The 21,621-nt window shown below is 44.1% G+C and overlaps 1 protein-coding gene across 7 annotated transcripts in view; it reads left to right on the top strand.

Annotated features, from left to right (window-relative positions):
* Positions 1-21,621, top strand: part of cpne2 (copine II) — a 149,988-nt gene that overhangs the window by 72,817 nt on the left and 55,550 nt on the right. For all 7 annotated transcript variants that reach the window (XM_055648552.1, XM_055648554.1, XM_055648550.1 and 4 more), the window contains exon 11: positions 16,274-16,407. In XM_055648552.1, coding sequence (XP_055504527.1) covers positions 16,274-16,407 — 134 coding nt within the window. The remainder of the gene's footprint in view (positions 1-16,273; positions 16,408-21,621) is intronic.

Below are 21,621 nucleotides of genomic sequence, written 5' to 3'. Positions count from 1 at the left end.
TGCTGCAGATAGACATAGAAACATAGAAACATAGAAAATAGGTGCAGGAGGAGGCCATTCGGCCCTTTGAGCCAGCACTGCCATTCATTGTGATCATGGCTGATCATTCCCTATCAATAACCCGTACCTGCCTTCTCCCCATATCCCTTGACTCCACTAACCCCTAGAGCTCTATCTAACTCTCTCTTAAATCCATCCAGTGACTTGGCCTCCACTGCCCTCTGTGGCAGTGAATTCCATAAATTCACAACTCTCTGGGTGAAAAAGTTTTTCTCACCTCAGTCTTAAATGACCTCCCCTTTATTCTAACATTTTCCCTGCATCTAGCTTGTCCAGTCCTTTTATAATTTTATATGTTTCTATAAGATCTCCCCTCATCCTTCTAAACTCCAGTGAATACAAGCCTAGTCTTTTCAATCTTTCCTCATATGACAGTCCCGCCATCCCAGGGATCAATCTCGTGAACCTACGCTGCACTGCTTCAATCACAAGGATGTCCTTCCTCAAATTAGGAGACCAGTACTCTACACAATACTCCAGATGTGGTCTCACCAGAGCCCTATACAACTGCAGAAGAACCTCTTTACTCCTATACTGAAATCCTCTTGTTATGAAGGCCAACATTCCATTAGCTTTCTTCACTGCCTGCTATACCTGTAAGCCAACTTTCAGTGACCGGTGTACAAGGACGCTTAGGTCTCGCTGCACCTCCCCCTTACCTAACCTAACCCCATTGAGATAATAATCTGCCCCCTTGTTTTTGCAGCCAAAGTGGATAACCTCACATTTATCTATATTATACTGCATCTGCCACACGTCTGCCCACTCACTCAATCTGTCCAGGTCACCATGCAACCTCGTACCATCCACTTCACAGTTCACACTGCCACCCAGCTTTGTGTCATCTGCAAACTTGCAAGTGTTGCTAGCAGGAAAAGAAAGAAAAATAAAACTTGCATTTGTATGGCATATATCACAACTTCCTCAAGTGGTTTATAGTGTACAAGAGAGGGGCACAGTGGCACAGCTTGTAGATCAAATACAACACCTCCAGTGACACAGGTTCATTCCTGACTTCTGGTGCTGTCTGTGTGGAGTTTGCATGTTCTCCCTGTGACCAAATGGGTTTCCTCCAGGTGCCCTGGTTTCCTCCCACATACCAAAGATATGCAGATTGGAAGATGATTTGGCCACTGCAAATTGCCCACTGGTGTGTGGGCGAGTGGTAAAATCACGGGTGGAGTTGATGAGAATCTGATGAGCATAAAATAGGATTAAAGTATAAATGGCTGCTTGGTGGTCAATGCAGACATGGGCTAATATGCCCTCACCGACCAACATGTCCCATCTACAGTAGTCCCACCTACCAGCATTGGACCCATATCCGCCTAAACCTGCCCTAACCTGTCTAAATGTTTCTAAAATGTTGTGATAGCATCAGTACCTCATCTGGCAGCTCATTCCATACATCCACCACCCTTTGTGTAAAAATCTTTTCCCCTACTCTAGGCAAGAGCCTGTGTGCCTCTATCCAATCTATTTCTCTCATGATTTCGTACACCTGTATAAGATCACCCCTCATCCTAATGCGCTCCAAGGAATAGAGTCCTAGCCTGCTCAATTTCCCCCTATAAGCTCAGTCCCTCGAGTCTTGGAAACATCCTCGTAAAAGTGATCCAGGGATGAAGCTCATAACTTACAATTTTAACAAGAAAGGCAGTTGAATGACAAATGACGGGATTGGGATTGAGAGCTGAAACCCACTGTTCCAGCAGACCTCAATACGACTCTGGTCATTCTTACTTTTCCCGAAACCTTATATATTAAAGGGAACAGGAGGGTAGTAAACAAGGAACACTGTTGCTGTGCCAAGAGTATATCACTTCCAAGTCATTTTACTGCACATTGCAGAACAGCGATTGGTCAAGGATTAGACAACTTGGCACGTGGGTAGGTGCCAAAGCCGACTTTATCACAGTTTAAGGAGTGTGTTACAGCATTGTAATGGCTCCGAGTGATCAACAGGCATGTGTACAAGTCATTGTATTGAACGTCTAGGGGAGCAAAGGGCAGCAAGCAATGAAGGAGATGATAGAATATAGAGGAAGTACTGAGGAAATAATAGATAACAAAAACAAAATGTGAATGCACTTAACAGAAGAAAAACAATGCAAATGTAATATGGAAGTGAGAAATAGGTCGGTAACAAAAGCTATATTTATCTGCATTTTTTGCATTTCTGATATTGCTTTATATAAATATCTTCCAGATGATTCAATGTCCTTGAATAATAGGGATATATTTGGCATTTAGCAGTCCATCCATCTATCGTCTTGAATTCATACAGGAGCTTGTATTCATATGAGAGCTTGTATTCTTACAAATTTGAGTAGCAAGAGATAGAGGAAGATAAGGCGGTTTCTATGGTGATGGGATTGTGTGAAATGGTTTGCTATGTACTTACTGTGCTGATAGATCCTAGCCTTTGTACAATAGAAGCACTGAATCGTCTGCCCTATGCCAAGCTGATAAAAAAAATGTACATTTGACAATCAATGCATTGTAAAAAATCTATTACTTGCTGACATCTGCTGAAGAACTTTCCTTTCAGGACAAGGTGTTGAAGCCAGTGATCTCAATAAATGATTCCGCTTCCATTCCTGAAATGTGAGCCTTGAATTACAGCTACCTGAAGGCATCTTGGCAGGCTAGAGGCATTGCATGGAATTTTGTCTCCAGATCCGACACAGTGGGATGTCAGTGTTAAACAGAAAATTACAGTAAACAATCAGTTATTTATAGTAAAATAGATGACCTGAGCCAAACTAAATCGGCATCTCAGTAAGTTTTTGTTGCTATTTTTTTCTGGTGCTGTTTCGTACTGTCACAGTGCATGAATTTGATGAGCAATATAGTAGCCGCACCACTCTACTGTGCCTAACTTGCAGATGGTCTTCTCATTCATCATTGCCCTCACAGTCTTCGCTTCCCATAGTAATTTTTTAATTATTATTATTTTTATTTTTTTTCTTCACTCTATTTCATGGAACAGAATTAGGCCATTTGGCCCATCAAGTCTACTCCACCATTCAATCACAGCTGATCTATCGTACCCTCTCAACCCCATTCTCCTGCCTTCTCCCCATAACCCCCGACACCCGTACTAATCAAGACTGTATCTATCTATGCCTTAAAAAGATCCATTGACTTGGCCTCCACAGCTGTCTCCAACCATTTTCCATTTGCTTTGCTTCTGCCCACCTCACTTGCCTCTACTTCCATTTAATCTATGTTTCTTTCCCATGGTATAAAATGATAGGGAAGGTTTGAGTCCATTGGCATTAGAACAAGGCTAGTGTATCATATCATTTGTATGAGAACGTTTTTCTCTCTATACCCACATGTGGGTCCACACTTTGAACTGTTGCGTAGGGGAAAACGCGAGGTTCAACAGTGAGCACACCCACACTCGCAGTAGGGTGAACTCATGTGATATATTTTATTTACAGTGGCAAGGCAGTCCAAGACCATATGGGGCACTGCCCCTCACCATGATAATGTTGGAGATCTCGGGCTTGCCCCGGCAGCTTAGTCATGGTCTTAACTTAAATCTCATTGTACCAATTGGTGCATGTGACAATAAATGTAACTTGAACTTGAACTTGTCTTCGAATGGAGGAAGTGTGGCAATCAGGATTCTTCCTGCAGTTCAGCCTTGCCTCGAAAGGGGGCGCTGACGATCTTGGGTTTACTCCTGACGGCTCAGCTTTGGGCATGAAGTGGCGGCACTAACCGTCTCGGGATTATTGTGGTGGCCAGTCTTTGCCTGTGTGGGCACAGTCCTTCATTGTCTGTTGGCAAGAAGATGTTCTGGCATCTCAGGCTTGCACTGGCCACTCAGAGTTAGCATGTAGAGGTGCTGGGTGTCTAGGGTTTCTTCCTGGCAGCCCAGTCTTTACCACGTGGTGGCACTGGTGGTCTCGGGGCTGCCCCAGTGGCTCAGCCTTCCTCGAGCCTGCCTCTTCATGGAACACAGCTATCAGGGAGGCATTTCAGTTTACCGAGGTAAAGTGAAATGCCTTTTGTCGTGTGCTAACTGGTCTATAGAAAGACAATACATGATTACAATCAATCCATTTACAGTGTATAGATATATGATAAGGGAATAACGTTTCCTGCAATACAAAGCCAGACGAGTGAGATGGGTTTTTTTTAACGTCTCTCTGCTTGGTAGTAACCTCAAGAGATCCACACAGAACTGTTACAAATTTATTACACCACAAGAGACTGATCTTGGTGTAGACTCTGAAAGTAGGGAAACAAAGGAGAGCCTAATAGGTACCCATTTTGACGGATAACTTAGCTGAGTTAGGTTCCCTCTTCCCAAGTTCCTGGAATCAGGAGCCAGAGATCCAAAGTAATGGGTTGGCCATTTAGGACTGAAATGAAGACAAATCTCTTCATTCACAGCTTGGTGAATCCATGGAATTCTATGGCATGGAGAACTGTGCAGGCACAGTCACTGATTGTGTTCAGGACAGGGATGGAAAGATTTCTGGATAATTGAGGAATCAAAGTGGGTATGGGTCAGGAAAATGTAGCTAAGGAAGAAGCTCGTCCATGATAAAGGACATACCCATTAGAAGGGAAATGAGGAATGTCTTTAGTCAGAGGTTGGTGAATTTGTGAAACTCATTGCCACAGATGGCTGTGGAGACCAAGTCATTGGGTATTTTTAAAGTGGAGATTGAGAGATTCTTGATTAGTAAGGGTATTAAGGGTTATGGGGAGAAGGCAGGAGAATAGGGTTGAGAGGCAAGGAGAGATCAGTCGTGATAGAATGACGGAGTAGATTCATTGGGCTGAATGGCCTAATTCTGCTCCTATGACATGAACTTGTGAATGGCAGGGCAGGCTTGAGCGGTTGAATGAACTCGCCCTGCTAGTATTTCTTTATTTCTGGTTTAACTCAGAAGGAAACCTCATGGCAACTGTGAGAAGCTTCACAACATGAGTGGTCTGTCTATAGGTCCTGTGTACGCACCATCTAACAGCAGGTGTTGCCTGGGCCCAGTTTCCCTTCTGGTCTTAGAGCAAAAACAGTGCAACACTCAGAGAATGGCCTATTTTGAATTACATTTATGAATCTCATTGCATTTTTAAAAAAAAAGTAATCTTATTTCCAGGCAAACCAGTGGTCAATATTAAGACATTGTTCCAATTAAAATCTAAACTATCCTGTGTTTATACACCAATATGAATGATCTTCATTCCCTGCATGCTCTCATTGATCCCTATCTCTGGAATCTCCTAGAGATGTCTAGAACGTGTGTTGGCCTCTTGATCATTTCAATGGCAATAATTCTTGGTTGAGCTACCAAGACATTATGCTTTAAAATATCCAAAATTTCACGAACTTCTCCATCCCTCTCCTCCCCTTTAAGATGACCTTTAAATTCTATAACATGAGCATTTGTCTACTGGGATTTGGCTGCAATGAGACTAAATGACCAGTTAAGAAGTAATCTTTTCATACCACCTGTATTAAACATTATGATTGTGTTTAATTATGTAATGGCACACTTTACTAATGATCCATCCCACAGCAATGTCAACCAGCTGGTAGCACTTAGCCAGGCAGCTGTGATCTTGGGGTCCAGCCCTTAAAGCTGCCTGCAACACCATTGTTACAACACAGAGTCATGTGGAATTATACAAAATGGTGACAAACCCATCAGCCTCCCCAAGTTAATGTAAACCATTCAACACTCATTTGCCCTAGCTCCATTTTGTTCTCCATACTATGATGCTGTGTTATAACAGCAATTTACCAAGGAAAAGGAGGTGCGTGTGCTCCAAGATCCACCAAAATGAAGTGACAGAGGTCGGTAGAACACATAAACACATACACTCAGACCACACATTAAAACATAAATGATAGATAAATTATATAGGGCAGTGAAAAGAGTCTGTAAAAAAAAAACAAGATGACTGAGGTCTACCTGAAGTAACGCATCGTATATTCTAGGAGACAACTCTTTAACTGATGGTTTGGAGGATGTCCTTGGATGTCCATTGCAAGGGCAATGTAAGTGGTGAGAACCATATCAGCTGCAGCCGCTGGCCTGAGCTCACTTTGGGCCTCTATCACTGCCTCCACTGTTTTTCTGTACCATGTCAAGTGGTTATACTTGAACCACTTGAGGTTGAGGTTTGTTGTGCCTCAACTTGCTCCTTAGTTTAGTTCATTATTGTCACGTGTACCGAGATACAGTGAAAAGCTTTTGTTTGCATTCCAGTCAAAGAAAAGACTATACATTATTGCAATCAAGACGCCTATAGTGCACTGATCAAAAATAAAGGGCACAGCATTTAGTGCAAGATAATGTCCAATATAATCTGATTATAGAAACATAGAGAAACATAGAAATTAGGTGCAGGAGTAGGCCATTCGGCCCTTCGAGCCTGCACCGCCATTTAATATGATCATGGCTGATCATCCAACTCAGTATCCCGTACCTGCCTTCTCTCCATACCCTCTGATCCCCTTGGCCACAAGGGCCACATCTAACTCCCTCTTAAATATAGCCAATGAACTGGCCTCAACTACCCTCTGTGGCAGAGAGTTCCAGAGATTCACCACTCTCTGTGTGAAAAAAGTCTCCTCATCTCGGTTTTAAAGGATTTCCCCCTTATCCTTAAGCTGTGACCCCTTGTCCTGGACTTCCCCAACATCGGGAACAATCTTCCTGCATCTAGCCTGTCCAACCCCTTAAGAATTTTGTAAGTTTCTATAAGATCCCCTCTCAATCTCCTAAATTCTAGAGAGTTATAGATAGTTCAAAGGTCTCCAATGCGGTAGATGACAGGTCAGGACCTCACACTAGCCGATGAGAGCACCGTTCAGTTGCCTGATAACAGCTGGGAAGAAACTATCCCTGAATCTGGAGGCGTACGTTTTCAAACTTCTGTGCCTCTTGCCTGATGGGAGAGGGGCGAAGAGGATATCCATTGAGCACATAGGACAGTTTCCAGCAGAATTAATTGCATTGTAATTAAATGCAGATGTCTACCAGAGGATAATTGAGACCATTTAAACCCCTGGGATATGAATAACTAATTTGACAAAGGCCGGGAATCGAATGAGGGTCTTTCCTGGAAGCGGGCTCAATTCTACGTTGCGTGGTTCATTTATGGACTGGGCTAAATATGTTCAATAACTCCGCAGTACATAATATGTTCAATAACTCCGCAGTACATAATATGGCAACAATGAAGCCATAAGGCGTACGGAATGGCTGGTGTATCTATGTGGTGACAGCACCGATTCTTATATTCTGTTGCACATTTTGTATTATTCCTGTGTAGTTACATGCCTAGTCTGATACCAAATATATTTTTGACATCAAGTGAGACTGTCTATTCACTGCAACGAGCTTGTATTCAGATACAATTGAGATAAGATGATTTGTCGGGCGATGCTGGTGCTTTGAACTAATCCTTTCTGTTCTCATTGAATGCTGGCCTTTTGCAATAAAAAACATTGGGAGAGAATCAATCGAGATTGCTGCCCTTTTTAACTCTGAAATGAATTTATTTTCTTATGATCGGCATGCTATTTGTTATTTATTCTTCTTTATATTGTGAATTTGAGATTGCAATCCTGATAAGTGCTTCCTTTCCTATTTTTGCAGCTTTCATTTCCAGTTACCTAAAAGTCACTTAGCGGAATGGAAGCGTTAAAATGACTTATAATATTTTCTTGAGATTTTTTTATTGCTCGCAATGTTTGTCTCATCCAGAAATAAAAGAACAATCATTCAAGGTCAGAATGATCCTAGATCACATTGGTCAACATTAGGCTGGTCCCTTATTTTTTCCCCTGTCTCTAACTGAAGTGGTGATTGCTTCAAATATATATATGTTTAACCTTCTAAGTAATTACCTGCTTTAGAAATATTACACCACTTGGGTGCTAAAGGAGTCTCTCAAGAGTCTCTTGATTTTCTACTCCCCTGCAACATTCTGGCATTTACAGACCCATTAGGTTTTAAAAAGACTGAGAGATCAGAAGCACGCTGAGTTTGATTTCTGTGATTGTTCACCGTCAGGATGGCAGTGAAGTCCAGGTCAACTACCAATTTTCTTGATTCCAGAGACTTTCTGGATTATCCGTATTGCCAGATCAATGGAGGTCACGGCATTTGAGGAGTCCAATGGCCCACCATGGCCGCCGAGATACTGACCCGCAAAGTTGGCCTTAGAGGTCAGCTATGGGAACGGATCTGCTGGCTCCAGCCGGGCTAGACTTAAAGAGCCATAGCTGCAGGGGGAACATTCAAACCGCTGATCAGCCGCGGAAGTCCTAATGAGGTTGAGATCGGCCGCCTCGCCCAGCCTAAGTGCTACATTTTCGGGGGAACTTCTAGGGGTGGGGGTGGGATGGGAGTGCGCTCTTGTAACTGTGTCCAGATTAAAGTGAGTTACAGAGGAAGGTTGAACAAGTTAGGGCTTTATTCTCTGGAGCGCAGAAGGTTAAGGGGGGACTTGATAGAGGTTTTTAAAATGATGAGAGGGATAGACAGAGTTGACGTGGAAAAGCTTTTCCCACTGAGAGTAGGGAAGATTCAAACAAGGGGACATGACTTGAGAATTAAGGGACTGAAGTTTAGGGGTAACATGAGGGGGAACTTCTTTACTCAGAGAGTGGTGGCTGTGTGGAATGAGCTTCCAGTGAAGGTGGTGGAGGCAGGTTCGTTTTTATCATTTAAAAATAAATTGGATGGTTATATGGATGGGAAGGAAATGGAGGGTTATGGTCTGAGCGCAGGTATATGGGACTAGGGGAGATCATGTGTTCGGCACGGACTAGAAGGGTCGAGATGGCCTGTTTCCATGCTGTAATTGTTTATATGGTTATTATAAAGGACCTGTACTAAAATTAAACACTTTGATGAGAGTGAAGAATAGACAAAGATTGGATTCAGGCCCAAATAAAGTTTGTTTACACACCTCTCAGTGGTCACCCTCGTCTAATTGTAGATAAAAGACTATGAAAGTAAACGGTAACTCTGAAACTTACTACTGATATAGAAGCATGAAGCCAAGTTTTTATTGCGTTTGGTTTATTACTGTCACGAATACAGAGATACAGTGAAAATCTCTATCTGTGTACTATCCAGGCAAACCATACCATTCAATAGTCCATCAGGTACTGCAGAAGAGTAATCAAATCGAGTGCAAAATATAATTTTACAGCTACAGAGAAAGTGCAAATTAAAAAAAAAGTGCAAGACCCACACAAGCCCGGCTGGGGCGCTGGTCGGGTCTCCTCAGGGTGCTTTGTTACCGGGGCACTGAAGCTCTCGAAGGGCGCCGCGCAGCAGAAGCTTCTGAAGGACGGCGGGCTGTTGCCGTATTCCAGCAGGCAGCAGGCCTACCTCACCCGCTGTAGAACTCCAGCTCACCTCCGCAGACCGGGAACCGCATGGTAGAGGGAGTCGGCAACGACGGCGGATACTGGACAGAGGAGAACCGGGTCGCTCACTCCAGGTCAGCTGAGGGAGGTGACCCCGCGACACGATGACTGAAGGCTGGAAGGCCGGGCGAGAGAGGGAGCTACAATTCATTGGCCATCCGGATGGAAGCAACATCTGCAACGGGCATTCATGGCCAACTGCAGCTGGGACTTTGAAAATAGTGCCTAAACCCAGCGACTCTTGCATATGGTCTCAATGCATTTGATACTTAATCTGGGATTGATTTTTGCGTTGGCAATAATCTTACTGATCTATGTGGAAATATGTTACTCTACCTTGGTACACATGATAATAAAATAACTTTTGAAACATTCCTTCGAGTTGACATCTCGCTGGTGCTTGAGGCCCAAGGCCACACTTTCTCAACAGCTATTTCCTGTGCCTGAGACAAGTCCTACCTGCCACAGCCTATGTAGAGGCAGCAGTGCCTAAGCCATTGGCATAGTTTAAGTCTGTTTATGACTAAGGTACACAAAAATGCTGGAGAAACTCAGAGGGTGTGGCAGCATCTATGGAGTGCAGGAAATAGGCAACGTTTCGGGCCAAAACCCTTCCTCAGACTGGGTTGCCAGAAGGGTTTCGGCCCGAAACGTTGCCTATTTCCTTTGCACCATAGATGCTGCTGCACCCGCTGAGTTTCTCCAGCATTTTTGTGTACTGTCGATTTTCCAGCATCTGCAGTTCCTTCTTAAACTGTTTATGACTAAAATCATTTGGTGGCTGCTAATCAGAGCAAGGTTAACTCTGGAGGTGGAGCAGTTTGTTCTTGGGTGCTTCGATTGAAATGGAGCTTCAAGGCAGAAAAGCTTTTCTCATCCCCTGTGCTAATATTTTGACTCTGCTGGAACAAAAAACTATTCAGTCTGGGAAGAAGAAGATTCATATCTCTGAATCATGGCCAAGATCTGGCAATCAATAAAAATAGCACCAGCAATCCTGCAGTAAGTTCTATTCTTTATTACAGGTTTCTACACAAGCGGCTTTCTAAAAACAGGTACTTATATGCAGGCAAAAAAATATTGTGCGTTTCAGAGCTGTCTCCAGACCGTCTGTTATGTTAGTCCCACTGAATCCAGAGTGATTGGAGCTCTGATTCTTTCATCTGTAACTTGTTGCCTTGACAACCGGTATTTGCTGCATTTTACCACAATAGCACTTTGGTAATCACCTTTGCTATATTTTATTTAAGTTTATCCAAGCTTACTTTGCATAACCCAAGAAGAGAGACATTTCCACAGCATAGGAGGCTGGTAAATCTAACTAAATAAATCTCCTGTTAGACAACGACAACTTTAATCTATAAAATGCACCGAAAATAGTGAAAGGTGGCAGAATGTTTTGGATGAGTGGAATAAGTCGAGAAATGCACTGAGCCATTGGGAAGAGTTATTAGGGACAGTGACCAAAGTCTTCATCAAAGAGGTTGCTTCCAACAACAATGAGAACAAGTGCAGAAGCAGTTAAGAATTTGCAAGGAACTCTGCAGAAAAGAACCAAGGCAATTAAGATGTAGGAAGGAACGGCAGATGCTGGTTTAAACCAAAGATGGACACAAAAAGCTGGAGTAACTCAACAGGTTAGACAGCATCTCTGGAGAAAAGGAATTGGTGACATTTTGGGTCGAGGCCCTTCTTCGGACACCCGAAACGTGACCCATTCCTTTTCTCCACCGATACTGTCTGACCCACTGAGTTGCTCCAGCTTTTTGTGTCTATTTCCAGACAATGAAGGCACAGGTACCTAGATTTCACTTGGCCAGTGGTGAGAAGGGGCCTTGTAGTCAAATCTTCATGCACATTTGGGACCTCAGTCCCACCTCACACTGATATGACTATTGCAGGTGTCAATTACACACCTCATTGTAGACTGGGCATTTGGCGTGGGGGTTTGGAAGGGAAGCAGTGGTCCTCGTTGCGGTTCTCCCTGAGCAGCTGCATAACACAGGACTGGTTGTTCCTTGGGACACACCCTGACACAAGCGTCAACTGTTGCTGGAAAGGGCATCAACTGGGTGAAGGATGCACTTTGGTCTGCTGGGGAACATGTTGGTTTTCCACAGTGAGGAGATGTCTCTCAGCGAATGCTGCCAACTGGCACATCCCAACCTGCAGGCGTGCGTGCAAACTGCAGCTCAGTGTAGCCTCCGCAATGGGGAAGGACCACAGTCTAGGGTCTTGCTGCCTCTATACACTGTGAGGCTGAGCCCAGTGCAAGAGCCCCGCAAACACTCCATCTGTGCTTTGTTTAAAGTGGAAATATCAGTAGCATATGAGACACATCATACAATAATATATGATGGGAGAGAAAGACCTATTCAAATTGTATTTACAGCATATATTAGAAATAAATTATTTGTTTTTAGGGGAGGAGGAATGCAGGGCACCAGCTGTTTAGGATGCGCTGGCAGAAAGTGGATTTGAGTTTATTGTCACGTATACCTAGGTGCAGTGAAACGTTTTTATTGCATGCTCACCAGTCAGCGGAAAGGCAATAGATGATTTCACGAAGGGCTGGTTTGTGGCACAGCACTCTCATTAGCAAAATGAACTAAGTGCTGTAAAGAAATCTTTTCACTCGGGGCCCAAATATACAACAGGGATTGCTCTGCCTCGAGTAGCAATTGCAGCTAATTGGACTTTGTTTAAAGTAAAGTTAGATAAGCATGTTGATATGGGGGAATATATAAGAAATAAAGTTCGGGTCAGCGTTGAGTACTCTGCTTGCAGTGTGTTGTGCTGATTTAGGCTTTAGAGATACAGCGCAGAAACAGGCCCTCTCCGGCCCACCGAGTCGGCGCCAACCAATGATCACCGCCCACACTAACACTGGCCTACACACCAGGGACAATTTCACAATTTACCGACGCCAATTAACCTTCAAATCTGTACGTATTTGGAGTGTCCACAGCACCTGGAGAAAACCCACATGGCCACAGTTAGAACGTACAAACTCCGTACAGACAGCATCCGAGAGAATTGAGCAGCTGGGCTTGTACACTCTGGAGTTTAGAAGGATGAGAGGGGATCTCATTGAAAGATATAAGATTGTCAAGGGTTTGGACACGCTAGAGGCAGGAAACATGTTCCCGATGTTGGGGGAGTCCAGAACCAGGAGCCACAGTTTAAGAATAAGGATTCAGCCATTTAGAACGGAGACGAGGAAACACTTTTTCTCACAGAGAGTGGTGAGTCTGTGGAATTCTCTGCCTCAGGGGGCGGTGGAGGCAGGTTCTCTGAATGCTTTCAAGAGAGAGCTAGATATGGCTCTTAAAAATAGAGGAGTCAAGGGATATGGGGAGAAGGCAGGAACGGGGTACTGATTGGGGATGATCAGCCATGATCACATTGAATGGCAGTGCTGACTCGAAGGGCTGAATGGCCTACTCCTGCACCTATTGTCTATTGCTGTCAGGATCGAAACCAGGTGCTGTGAGGCTGCTCCTGATTCTGCAAGTAAGATTTTCATTGTTCTGCTTTGGGACATATGGCAGCAAAACCCTCTTGAGCAATAAGCTCTTATTTTGTACTGCAGCTTCTTGCATGATCATTCCACAAAATAATCATTGTCTAAATTTGCTCCAGAACTTCTCTCTTCAGTCTGCCTTCTTCCAGGAATCTTGGCGGATTCCTGTGTCCAGATCAGACTTGGCTGAGGGCCTGTTATTTCCAATCTAATTTGTTTTCAATTACTTTGCTTCTAGTAACATTTTCTGGTGTATGTGAAATGGAACACAATATTTTACGACAATTCTTTTTCAATTTGAGTTGTGCCAGAAATGTTGTGACCTTAATGAATCTAAACCTTCATAATCCATTGCAATAGTCATTACAATGAACTATGATTGATCAGCATATTCTTAAGCTTTCTGTCAGGTTTAAGTTATTTTCAAATCTCCCGTGGTGCTGTAAAGCAATAGATTAGAGCTTGCAATATTTAAGAAGGACTGTGCCACATTTCAATTGCTAAGATTGGCCTGTAAGTAACAAGCAGGGTTCTTTGAAGCCACGTACCGAAATGTTGTGAGAACCCAGTTAATTACAGCTTAATTGCTCCAATGAAGATCCTGAGATCAATTAGAAGTGTGTAGGAAGAAACTGCAGATGCTGGTTTAATCTGAAGATAGACACAAAATGCTGGAGTAACTCACCGGGACAGGCAGCATCCTACACCACTGTAATTCCCCTTCCCATTCCTACACAGACCTTTCTGTCCTACGTCTCCTCCATTGTCAGAGTGAGGCTAAACGCAAATTGGAGGAACAGCATCTCATATTTCCCTTGGGCAGCTTCCAGCCCAGTGGTATGAATATTGATTTCTCTCACTTCAGGTAGCCCCGGCATTCCCTCTATCCCTCCCCCACCCAAATCGCGCTCGCTTCTCATCTTCACCCTACAAACAGCTAACAATAGCCTTTCCTTTATCGTCGTTACTTTTTTGCATGTCACCCATTCCTTCTATCCAGAGATGCTGCCTGTCCTGCTGAGCTACTCCTGCATTTTAGTCTATCATCAATTAGAAGGGCATGTCTCTAGATAGCAGTTTCTGAGACCCCAGCTTGTTAGAAGAAACCACCAGGATGTTGATTTGATGGATGTTATTTTGCTGCTGACTAGCAAATTAATAGCCTTGTGCGTGAGAGATACTCTAGAGCAACTGGCTAAGCTTTAACTGTACCCTGAGATCAGCGGTGTTGTTGGGGATGAAGTTCCTAGAAAGTGTGAGGTGGTGGACGGGGATGGACATATAGTCCCCATGAATGATAAAGGAGTTTCTACAAATGTACTTAATTCCTGCGAAGAAGACTCCAATGCTGAACAAATGTTGCCGAGTCAAGAGACTCAGCTAGAGCAAACATCCAGGAAGCATTAGAAGGGTGGCACAGTGGTGCAGCTGGTAGAGCTGCTGCCTCACAGTGCTAGAGACCCTGCTAGGATTCAATCCTGTCCTCAAGAGCTGTGAGTGTGGAGTTCCCACATTCTCTCTGTGGTCACGTGGGTTTTCTCCAGGTGATCTGGTTTCCTTCCACATTCCAAAGATGGCAAGTTATTGGTTAATTGGCCTCTGCAAAATTTGCCCCTGGTGTGTAGGGAGTGGAGGAGACAGAGAGATGACATAGAACTAGTGCGAAAGGGTTGGTGTGGACTCAGTGGGCCAAAGGGCCTGTTTCCAAGTTGTATCTCTAAACTAAACATTACAAGACATCATCATTATACATTGAAATTTGTTATAGTTTTATCGATCATTAAACAAAACTTAAAAGCATAAGCGATAGTGAAAAGATTTGCTGGACATCAGAAAGAGTGCATCCATATCAACTCCATCGAAACTTCCCAGAAGTATTTGAGAATTCTTTAGCACTCGATCTCAAGACCGAGGAAATTATGGTAAAGCTGGGAATTGATGTAAAATTGGCCAGAGTATTAAATACTCAGGAGCAGTTATGCCAGGGGCAAAAGGAGAGCCAGTGTTTGCAACTTTGAGATCTACTGTTTTCATGTTTATCGATGACCTGGCCCTGAAAAATCAGTGGAACTAGCAGTGAATAAAACAGCTAAGAAAATAAACAATACGTTGTCGAAAATAAGTGGGAGGACAGGTTAGCAGTGTAATCAAATTTTACATCGGCAGATATGTGTAATTGTTGGAAAATTAGCCATTGTTGATGAAACAGATAAATGGTGAAAAAAAATGTGTTTGGATTCAATGCCTAGCAGTAGTCAACAATGCCAATAGAATAGTGAAACATAAGGTCAAGTAATTAGATTTACGTTCTGATTAAAGCTAGAATGCTCAGATCAGACCATAGCTTGAGTATTGTCCACTGTTTGTCCCCAAGATACAAGCGTGACATTTAAGCATTGGAAGGATTCCAGACTGTGGGATCTCTCAGGAACAACTGGAGACATAGGCACCTTCCAACATAGTACATCAGTCCTTTCAACAGTAAACACATATACAGCTTCCTTAATCAACAATTAGTATAAATACTGAATTATCTGAATGTAATTTGTCTGAATAATTTGTCTTGTGTCTAGAGATCCATTTGATGATCTTCTGAGATTTACGTATTTCTTGATTTTAGAACTGGATTGCAAGTTGTGGTTTGCACAACATTGTTGTATTAATATTTATCATATCCTGAAGGGATGTATTCAGCATGTTGATACAGGAGCAAAAAGGTTTTAGAGATACAGCACGGAAACAGGCCCTTCAGCCCACTGGGTCCCCGCCGACTAGCGATCCCCGCACATGTACACTATCCTACACCCACTAGGGACAATTTTTTTTTACATCGGCTTTTATTACATCGGCTTTTTAAAGATAGACACAAAGGGCTGGAGTAACTCAGCGGGTCTGGCAGCATCTTTGTTGAAAAAGGATGGGTGAAGTTTCGGGTCAGAACCCTTCTTCAGTCTGAAGAAGCATCCCGATCCAAAATGGCATCTATCCTTTTTCTCCAGAGATGCTGCCTGACCCGCTGAGTTACTCCAGCACTTTGTGTCTATCTTTGGTACAAACCAGCACTTGTAGTTCCTTGTTTCTAGCTTATTTTTTCAAGTTGTGCTTATATTGAATGATTGGAAGGCACTCTGGGACTATGGCACTAATACCAGCTCCCAACATACTAGTAATTCATGCAGGTAATCTCTGTGGATCAATTGGTTTGAATTATGGAAATGAAAGTTGTTTTGGGGTAATTGCAATGCTCACATGGTGATGTGTTTTCTCGTCAGGTTGGAATTGACTTCACAGCTTCCAATGGGAACCCTCGTGATGCCATCTCCCTGCATTACATCAACTCCATGGAATCAAATGAATACCTTGCTGCCATTTGGGCTGTGGGACAGATCATCCAGGATTACGACTCGTGAGTTCACCATGTGCTTGCTCTTCGGGGCAGAAGTGGTTGAAAAGGTGTTGGAAGGGCAGTCTGTTTATCACGTACATCCAATGCAAGAATTGAAAAATCAATTTGGAAGAGCTTTCTTCTTCTAGAATAATAGCTGTAATCGAGGCAGAGTACTGGAGCAATTCCTATTCACTCCATTAGAGCCAAGCTTAACACTTCAGTAAAGCAGCATAATTCAGGCATAAAATGCTCTTCAATTATGTGGTCTACAATACTTAGTACATGGAATCCAGTCAATCCACTTATAGCTTCACCTAATGACTAATGTTCAACTCCAATCACTTTGGCAGAAATAATGTACTTGGAAATGATTTTTTTTTTTTTTTTTCTTTGTTGAGTTGTTCAATGAATAATTCCAGCTGTTGCAAATTTCTGTTCTGAGTTTATAGATTTACTGGGAAATTAATTTCTTCCAGCCAATAGCCTTATTGACGATGACATTGAGTTACTGTTTTTCTTCATGCGTCAGCTACACAGAACATAAACGGTAGGCGGGCAGGTTTACTCCCAGAGTTTAGTCGCAAGCTCAACATTTACTAGATATGAATGGCGGTGATTTCTAAAATGTAATGATATTGAGAAGTCCTCTTTTGCTTTTAGGATGATTGTTTATTTACTGGGCGGGGGGTTTAATCTCAGAAGAATATAATAAAAGGAGTGGACCATTTAGAACCTTCGTCTTGGCCGGCCACATGCTTTGACCTTGGCTGATCTATGACTTCTTGTATTTGCCTTGATTTATCTCGGTTTCAGTTAGTTTTCAGTTTTAGTGTATTGTCACGTGTACTGAGGTAGAGTGAAAAGCTTTTGATGCGTGCTAACCAGTCAGCGGAAAGACAGGACACAATTACAATCAATACAATACAATACAATACCTTTATTTGTCATTTGAACCTCACATGAGGTTCAAACGAAATGTAGTTTCTGCAGCCATACAATAAAAGAACCAAAACACACACCAACACTATTCACATAAACATCCATCACAGTGGCTCTCCTCCTCACTGTGATGGAAGGCAAAGTTCTTGTCTCTCCCCTGCACTCCATTTCCCTCCCAAAGTCGAGGTCAAAGCCCCCGGCGGGCGCTAGTCCGCGGCAAATTAAGGCCGCGCCGGGCGTTGTAGGGCCCCCCTCCAGGTCACTCTCAACCCCGCAATTCGGGCGGGAGAAGTCGCCGCTGCCGGTGCCCCGCAAAGCAGCCTCCCACCGGGGATCCGCGAGCTCCCGGTGTCACCATCCACCGGAGCCGGGCCGCAGCAACGCGCCACCGCCGCTCTCCACGCCCCGAAGCCGGCCAGCTCCACGTAGGTAAGTCTGCAGCAGCTCCTCAGCAGCTCCTCAGCAGCTCCACAGCAGGCTCCACGGCTCCACAGCAGGCTCCACAGCAGCTCCACAGCAGGCTCCACAGCAGGCTCCACAGCAGGCTCCACGGCTCCACAGGCTCCGTGACTTGAGCCTCCAGGTCGTTCCGGTGGAGGCCGCTCCACGGCGCTAGGCCCCAACGGCAACGGAGCTCTGACAGGGAAAAGGTCGGGTCTCCATGCAGGGAAGAGATTAAAAGTTTCCCCCACCCACCCCCCACCCCCCACACATACACATTAAAAAAAAAACCCGATAAACAGCTACAAACTAAACCCTCAACAGGACAAAAAAACAAAAAAAACACAGACAGACTGCAGAGGCCAATCAAGTAAGTCACAGTGTACAGTACAGATTTAAACGTGTAGAGCAATTGAGATGTGTGATTGCAGATCCGCTCCTGTGACTAATGCACAGAGTCACCTGCGTTTGCCGCCATTTTGGAAGTATGTCCCTCACCATCTTGGAAGTCTCTTATTTGTTCCTGGGATATGGATGTCAATGGTAGTGTCTTCATTTATTGACTGCCTTTAAATCCCCCAGAAATGAGGACGTATGTAGGAGACCACCATATTGGTGAGTCTGGAGTCAAATATTGTTCAGTTCAGATTAAACAGAAAATGTCCTTCCCTTAAAGATGCGAATGACTCAGATGGATCTGTACATAATTTAGTATCATGGCCTTCATTACTAAATCAAACCTTTTTTTTCATTAATTCTGAAATTAATTACTCACTGGAACTTGTGCCCCTAGAGCGAGTGAAATGATATAACCGAGGATGTAACTAGTAGAGTGGATAAGGGAGAACCAGTGGATGTGTTATATCTGGACTTTCAGAAGGCTTTCGACAAGGTCCCACATAAGAGATTAGTATACAAACTTAAAGCACACGGTATTAGGGGTTCAGTATTGATGTGGATAGAGAACTGGCTGGCAGACAGGAAGCAAAGAGTAGGAGTAAACAGGTCCTTTTCACAATGGCAGGCAGTGACTAGTGGGGTACCGCAAGGCTCAGTGCTGGGACCCCAGCTATTTACGATATATATTAATGATTTGGACGAGGGAATTGAATGCAACATCTCCAAGTTTGCGGATGACACGAAGCTGGGGGGGCAGTGTTAGCTGTGAGGAGGATGCTAGGAGGCTGCAAGGTGACTTGGATAGGCTGGGTGAGTGGGCAAATGCATGGCAGATGCAGTATAATATGGATAAATGTGAGGTTATCCACTTTGGTGGCAAAAACAGGAAAGTAGACTATTATCTGAATGGTGGCCGATTAGGAAAGGAGGAGATGCAATGAGACCTGGGTGTCATGATGCACCAGTCATTAAAAGTAGGCATGCAGGTGCAGCAGGCAGTGAAGAAGGCAAATGGTATGTTAGCATTCATAGAAAAAGGATTTTAGTATAGGAGCAGGGAGGTTCTACTGCAGTTGTACAGGGTCTTGGTGAGATCATACCTGGAGTATTGCGTACAGTTTTGGTCTCCTAATCTGAGGAAAGACATTCTTGCCATAGAGGGAGGACAGAGAAGGTTCACCAGACTGATTCCTGGGATGTCAGGACTTTCATATGAAGAAAGACTGGATAGACTCGGTTTGTACTCGCTAGAATTTAGAAGATTGAGGGGGGATCTTATAGAAACTTACAAAATTCTTAAGGGGTTGGACAGGCTAGATGCGGGAAGATTGTTCCCGATGTTGAGGAAGTCCAGAACAAGGGGTCACAGTTTAAGGATAAGGGGGAAATCTTTTAGGACCGAGATGAGGAAAACATTTTTCACACAGAGTGGTGAATCTCTGGAATTCTCTGCCACAGAAGGTAGTTGAGGCCAGTTTGTTGGCTATATTTAAGAGGGAGTTAGATGTGGCCCTTGTGGCTAAAGGGATCAGGGGGTATGGAGAGAAAACTATCAATTGAGCAACTTTTCCAGTGTTAGCCTCAAGCGAAATAAACTGCATGTTCCTAAGTGGCAAAGAATGCAAGTTTGTGATGGTTCTTGCTTAGTTTATCCATTGACCATAAGAGTTTCCCTCTGAATGGAAATTTGATCTGGCCTTAATACTAAATTGCTTCAAGTACCTCTAATGTAATAAAATGTCTCAAGGCAATTCATAGGTGCTTAACGTCTAGATAAGTAGATGTTAGAACAAAGGACTACAGTGGCTTAGAAAGACAGCTCGCCACCACTTTACTGAAAGGGTTTGGAAAGTGTTGTTTTATTTATGTTGATGATCAGGTCCATGAGATGTGTAGAACATCATGATGGGCAATAACCTCTTGTGGCTCCTCAGACTATATTCACTGTGTAGTTGAATTAAGATAAATATAATTGATGGTGGCAGAACAGCAGGAATCTCCAAACCAGTAACAGATGTCAAATTTCTCTCCGCCAAATAATTAACATAATAATAATAAGGTGGGCTGTAGAGGTTTGCAGGATGGTCACTCTGCAAAGTCCTCAACCAATTGGGCATTATGGGGCTGGCAAAGAAGAGGGCCATTCAATCCGCAAGCAAAGCCACAGAGAAAGCCACTTGGTGGCTTTGGATTAAGAGGCTGATCTGTGGGCGTTTGCGGCTGGGATGCAAGTCGGGGCTTGATCAACCCCGGCTGGGTCGCCTGGGCGAGGGTGTCTGATGTTGTGAGACCCGAAACACCCGATCACCCCAGGTCACATCACTGAGGGTGCATCCCAGCGCATCTAGAATATGTATCTTTCACACATTAGTAATTGAATTTCTGGTGCAATAGGACAGGCAAGAGATCACACTGGTTGGATTTTGGGGCATTACCATCATAACAATTAACTTTTTATATTCACCTGCATATAAAAGCACTCAGTATGATCATAAACTTAAGCAACATGAGAGAAAAAATAGGGAATGAAGGTTGAACAGACTGGGACTCTATTCCCTGAAGCACAGAAGAATGAGGGTGATCATGTAAACATGTATAAAATCATGAGAGGAATAGATCGGGTGGACACACTGTCACTTGCCTTGAGTGGGGACATCAAGAACCAGAGGGCATAGGTTTAGGGTGAAGGGGAAAGATTTTATAGGAATCTGAGAGGTAACTTTTTCACAGAGAGGGTGAAGGGTGTATGGAACGAGCTGCCGGAGGAGGTAGTTGAGGCAGGGACATTCGCTATCTTTAAGAAACAATTAGACAGGAACATGGATAGGACTGGCCAAATGCAGGCAAGTGTAGATGTAGGGTTGACAACTGTCCCGTATTAGCTGCGACATCCTGTATTTTGGGCTAAATTGGTTTGTCCCGTACGGGACCGCCCTTGTCCCGTATTTGACTGCAACTACTCGGGTCAAGGGGACTGTCGGGTCGGAGTGCCTCGCCTCACCCGTCCCGACGTAGTGCAGCCCATGGAGTGCAGCAGCAGCAGCAGCAGCAGCGCCTCACCGTGGCCTTGTCGGTCGGCAGCCCGGGCCAGCTGTCCGACCATCGGACCTTCGCTTACCACCGACACCATCACCCCTTCTTCTCATGGCCGATCATCGGTTCATGAGTTGGATGGGGCGCCGGACTTTACGCTCTATGTCGCACGCCCGGGGCAAAACTCCTCAGCTGGCCCACTGGCTGGGCTTTGTGTGCAGTGCAGCAGCCTGGCCAACTCATCATTCACCCAGCCACGGCCGAGTCGGTCAACAAATTGCCGTGGGGAATTTGTCCCGTATTTCGACCTTTTGTCCCTTATTTGGGAGTGAGAAAGTTGGCGACCCTATGTAGATGGGACATGTTAGTCAGTGTAGGCAGGTTGGGCCGAAGGACCTGTTTCCACACTGTTTGATTCTA

The sequence above is a fragment of the Leucoraja erinacea genome, chromosome 17, assembly GCF_028641065.1.
Source record: "Leucoraja erinacea ecotype New England chromosome 17, Leri_hhj_1, whole genome shotgun sequence".
Taxonomy (NCBI): domain Eukaryota; kingdom Metazoa; phylum Chordata; class Chondrichthyes; order Rajiformes; family Rajidae; genus Leucoraja; species Leucoraja erinaceus.
Note: the sequence above shows the minus strand (reverse complement) of the source record. Positions and strands in the feature narration are given on the sequence as shown.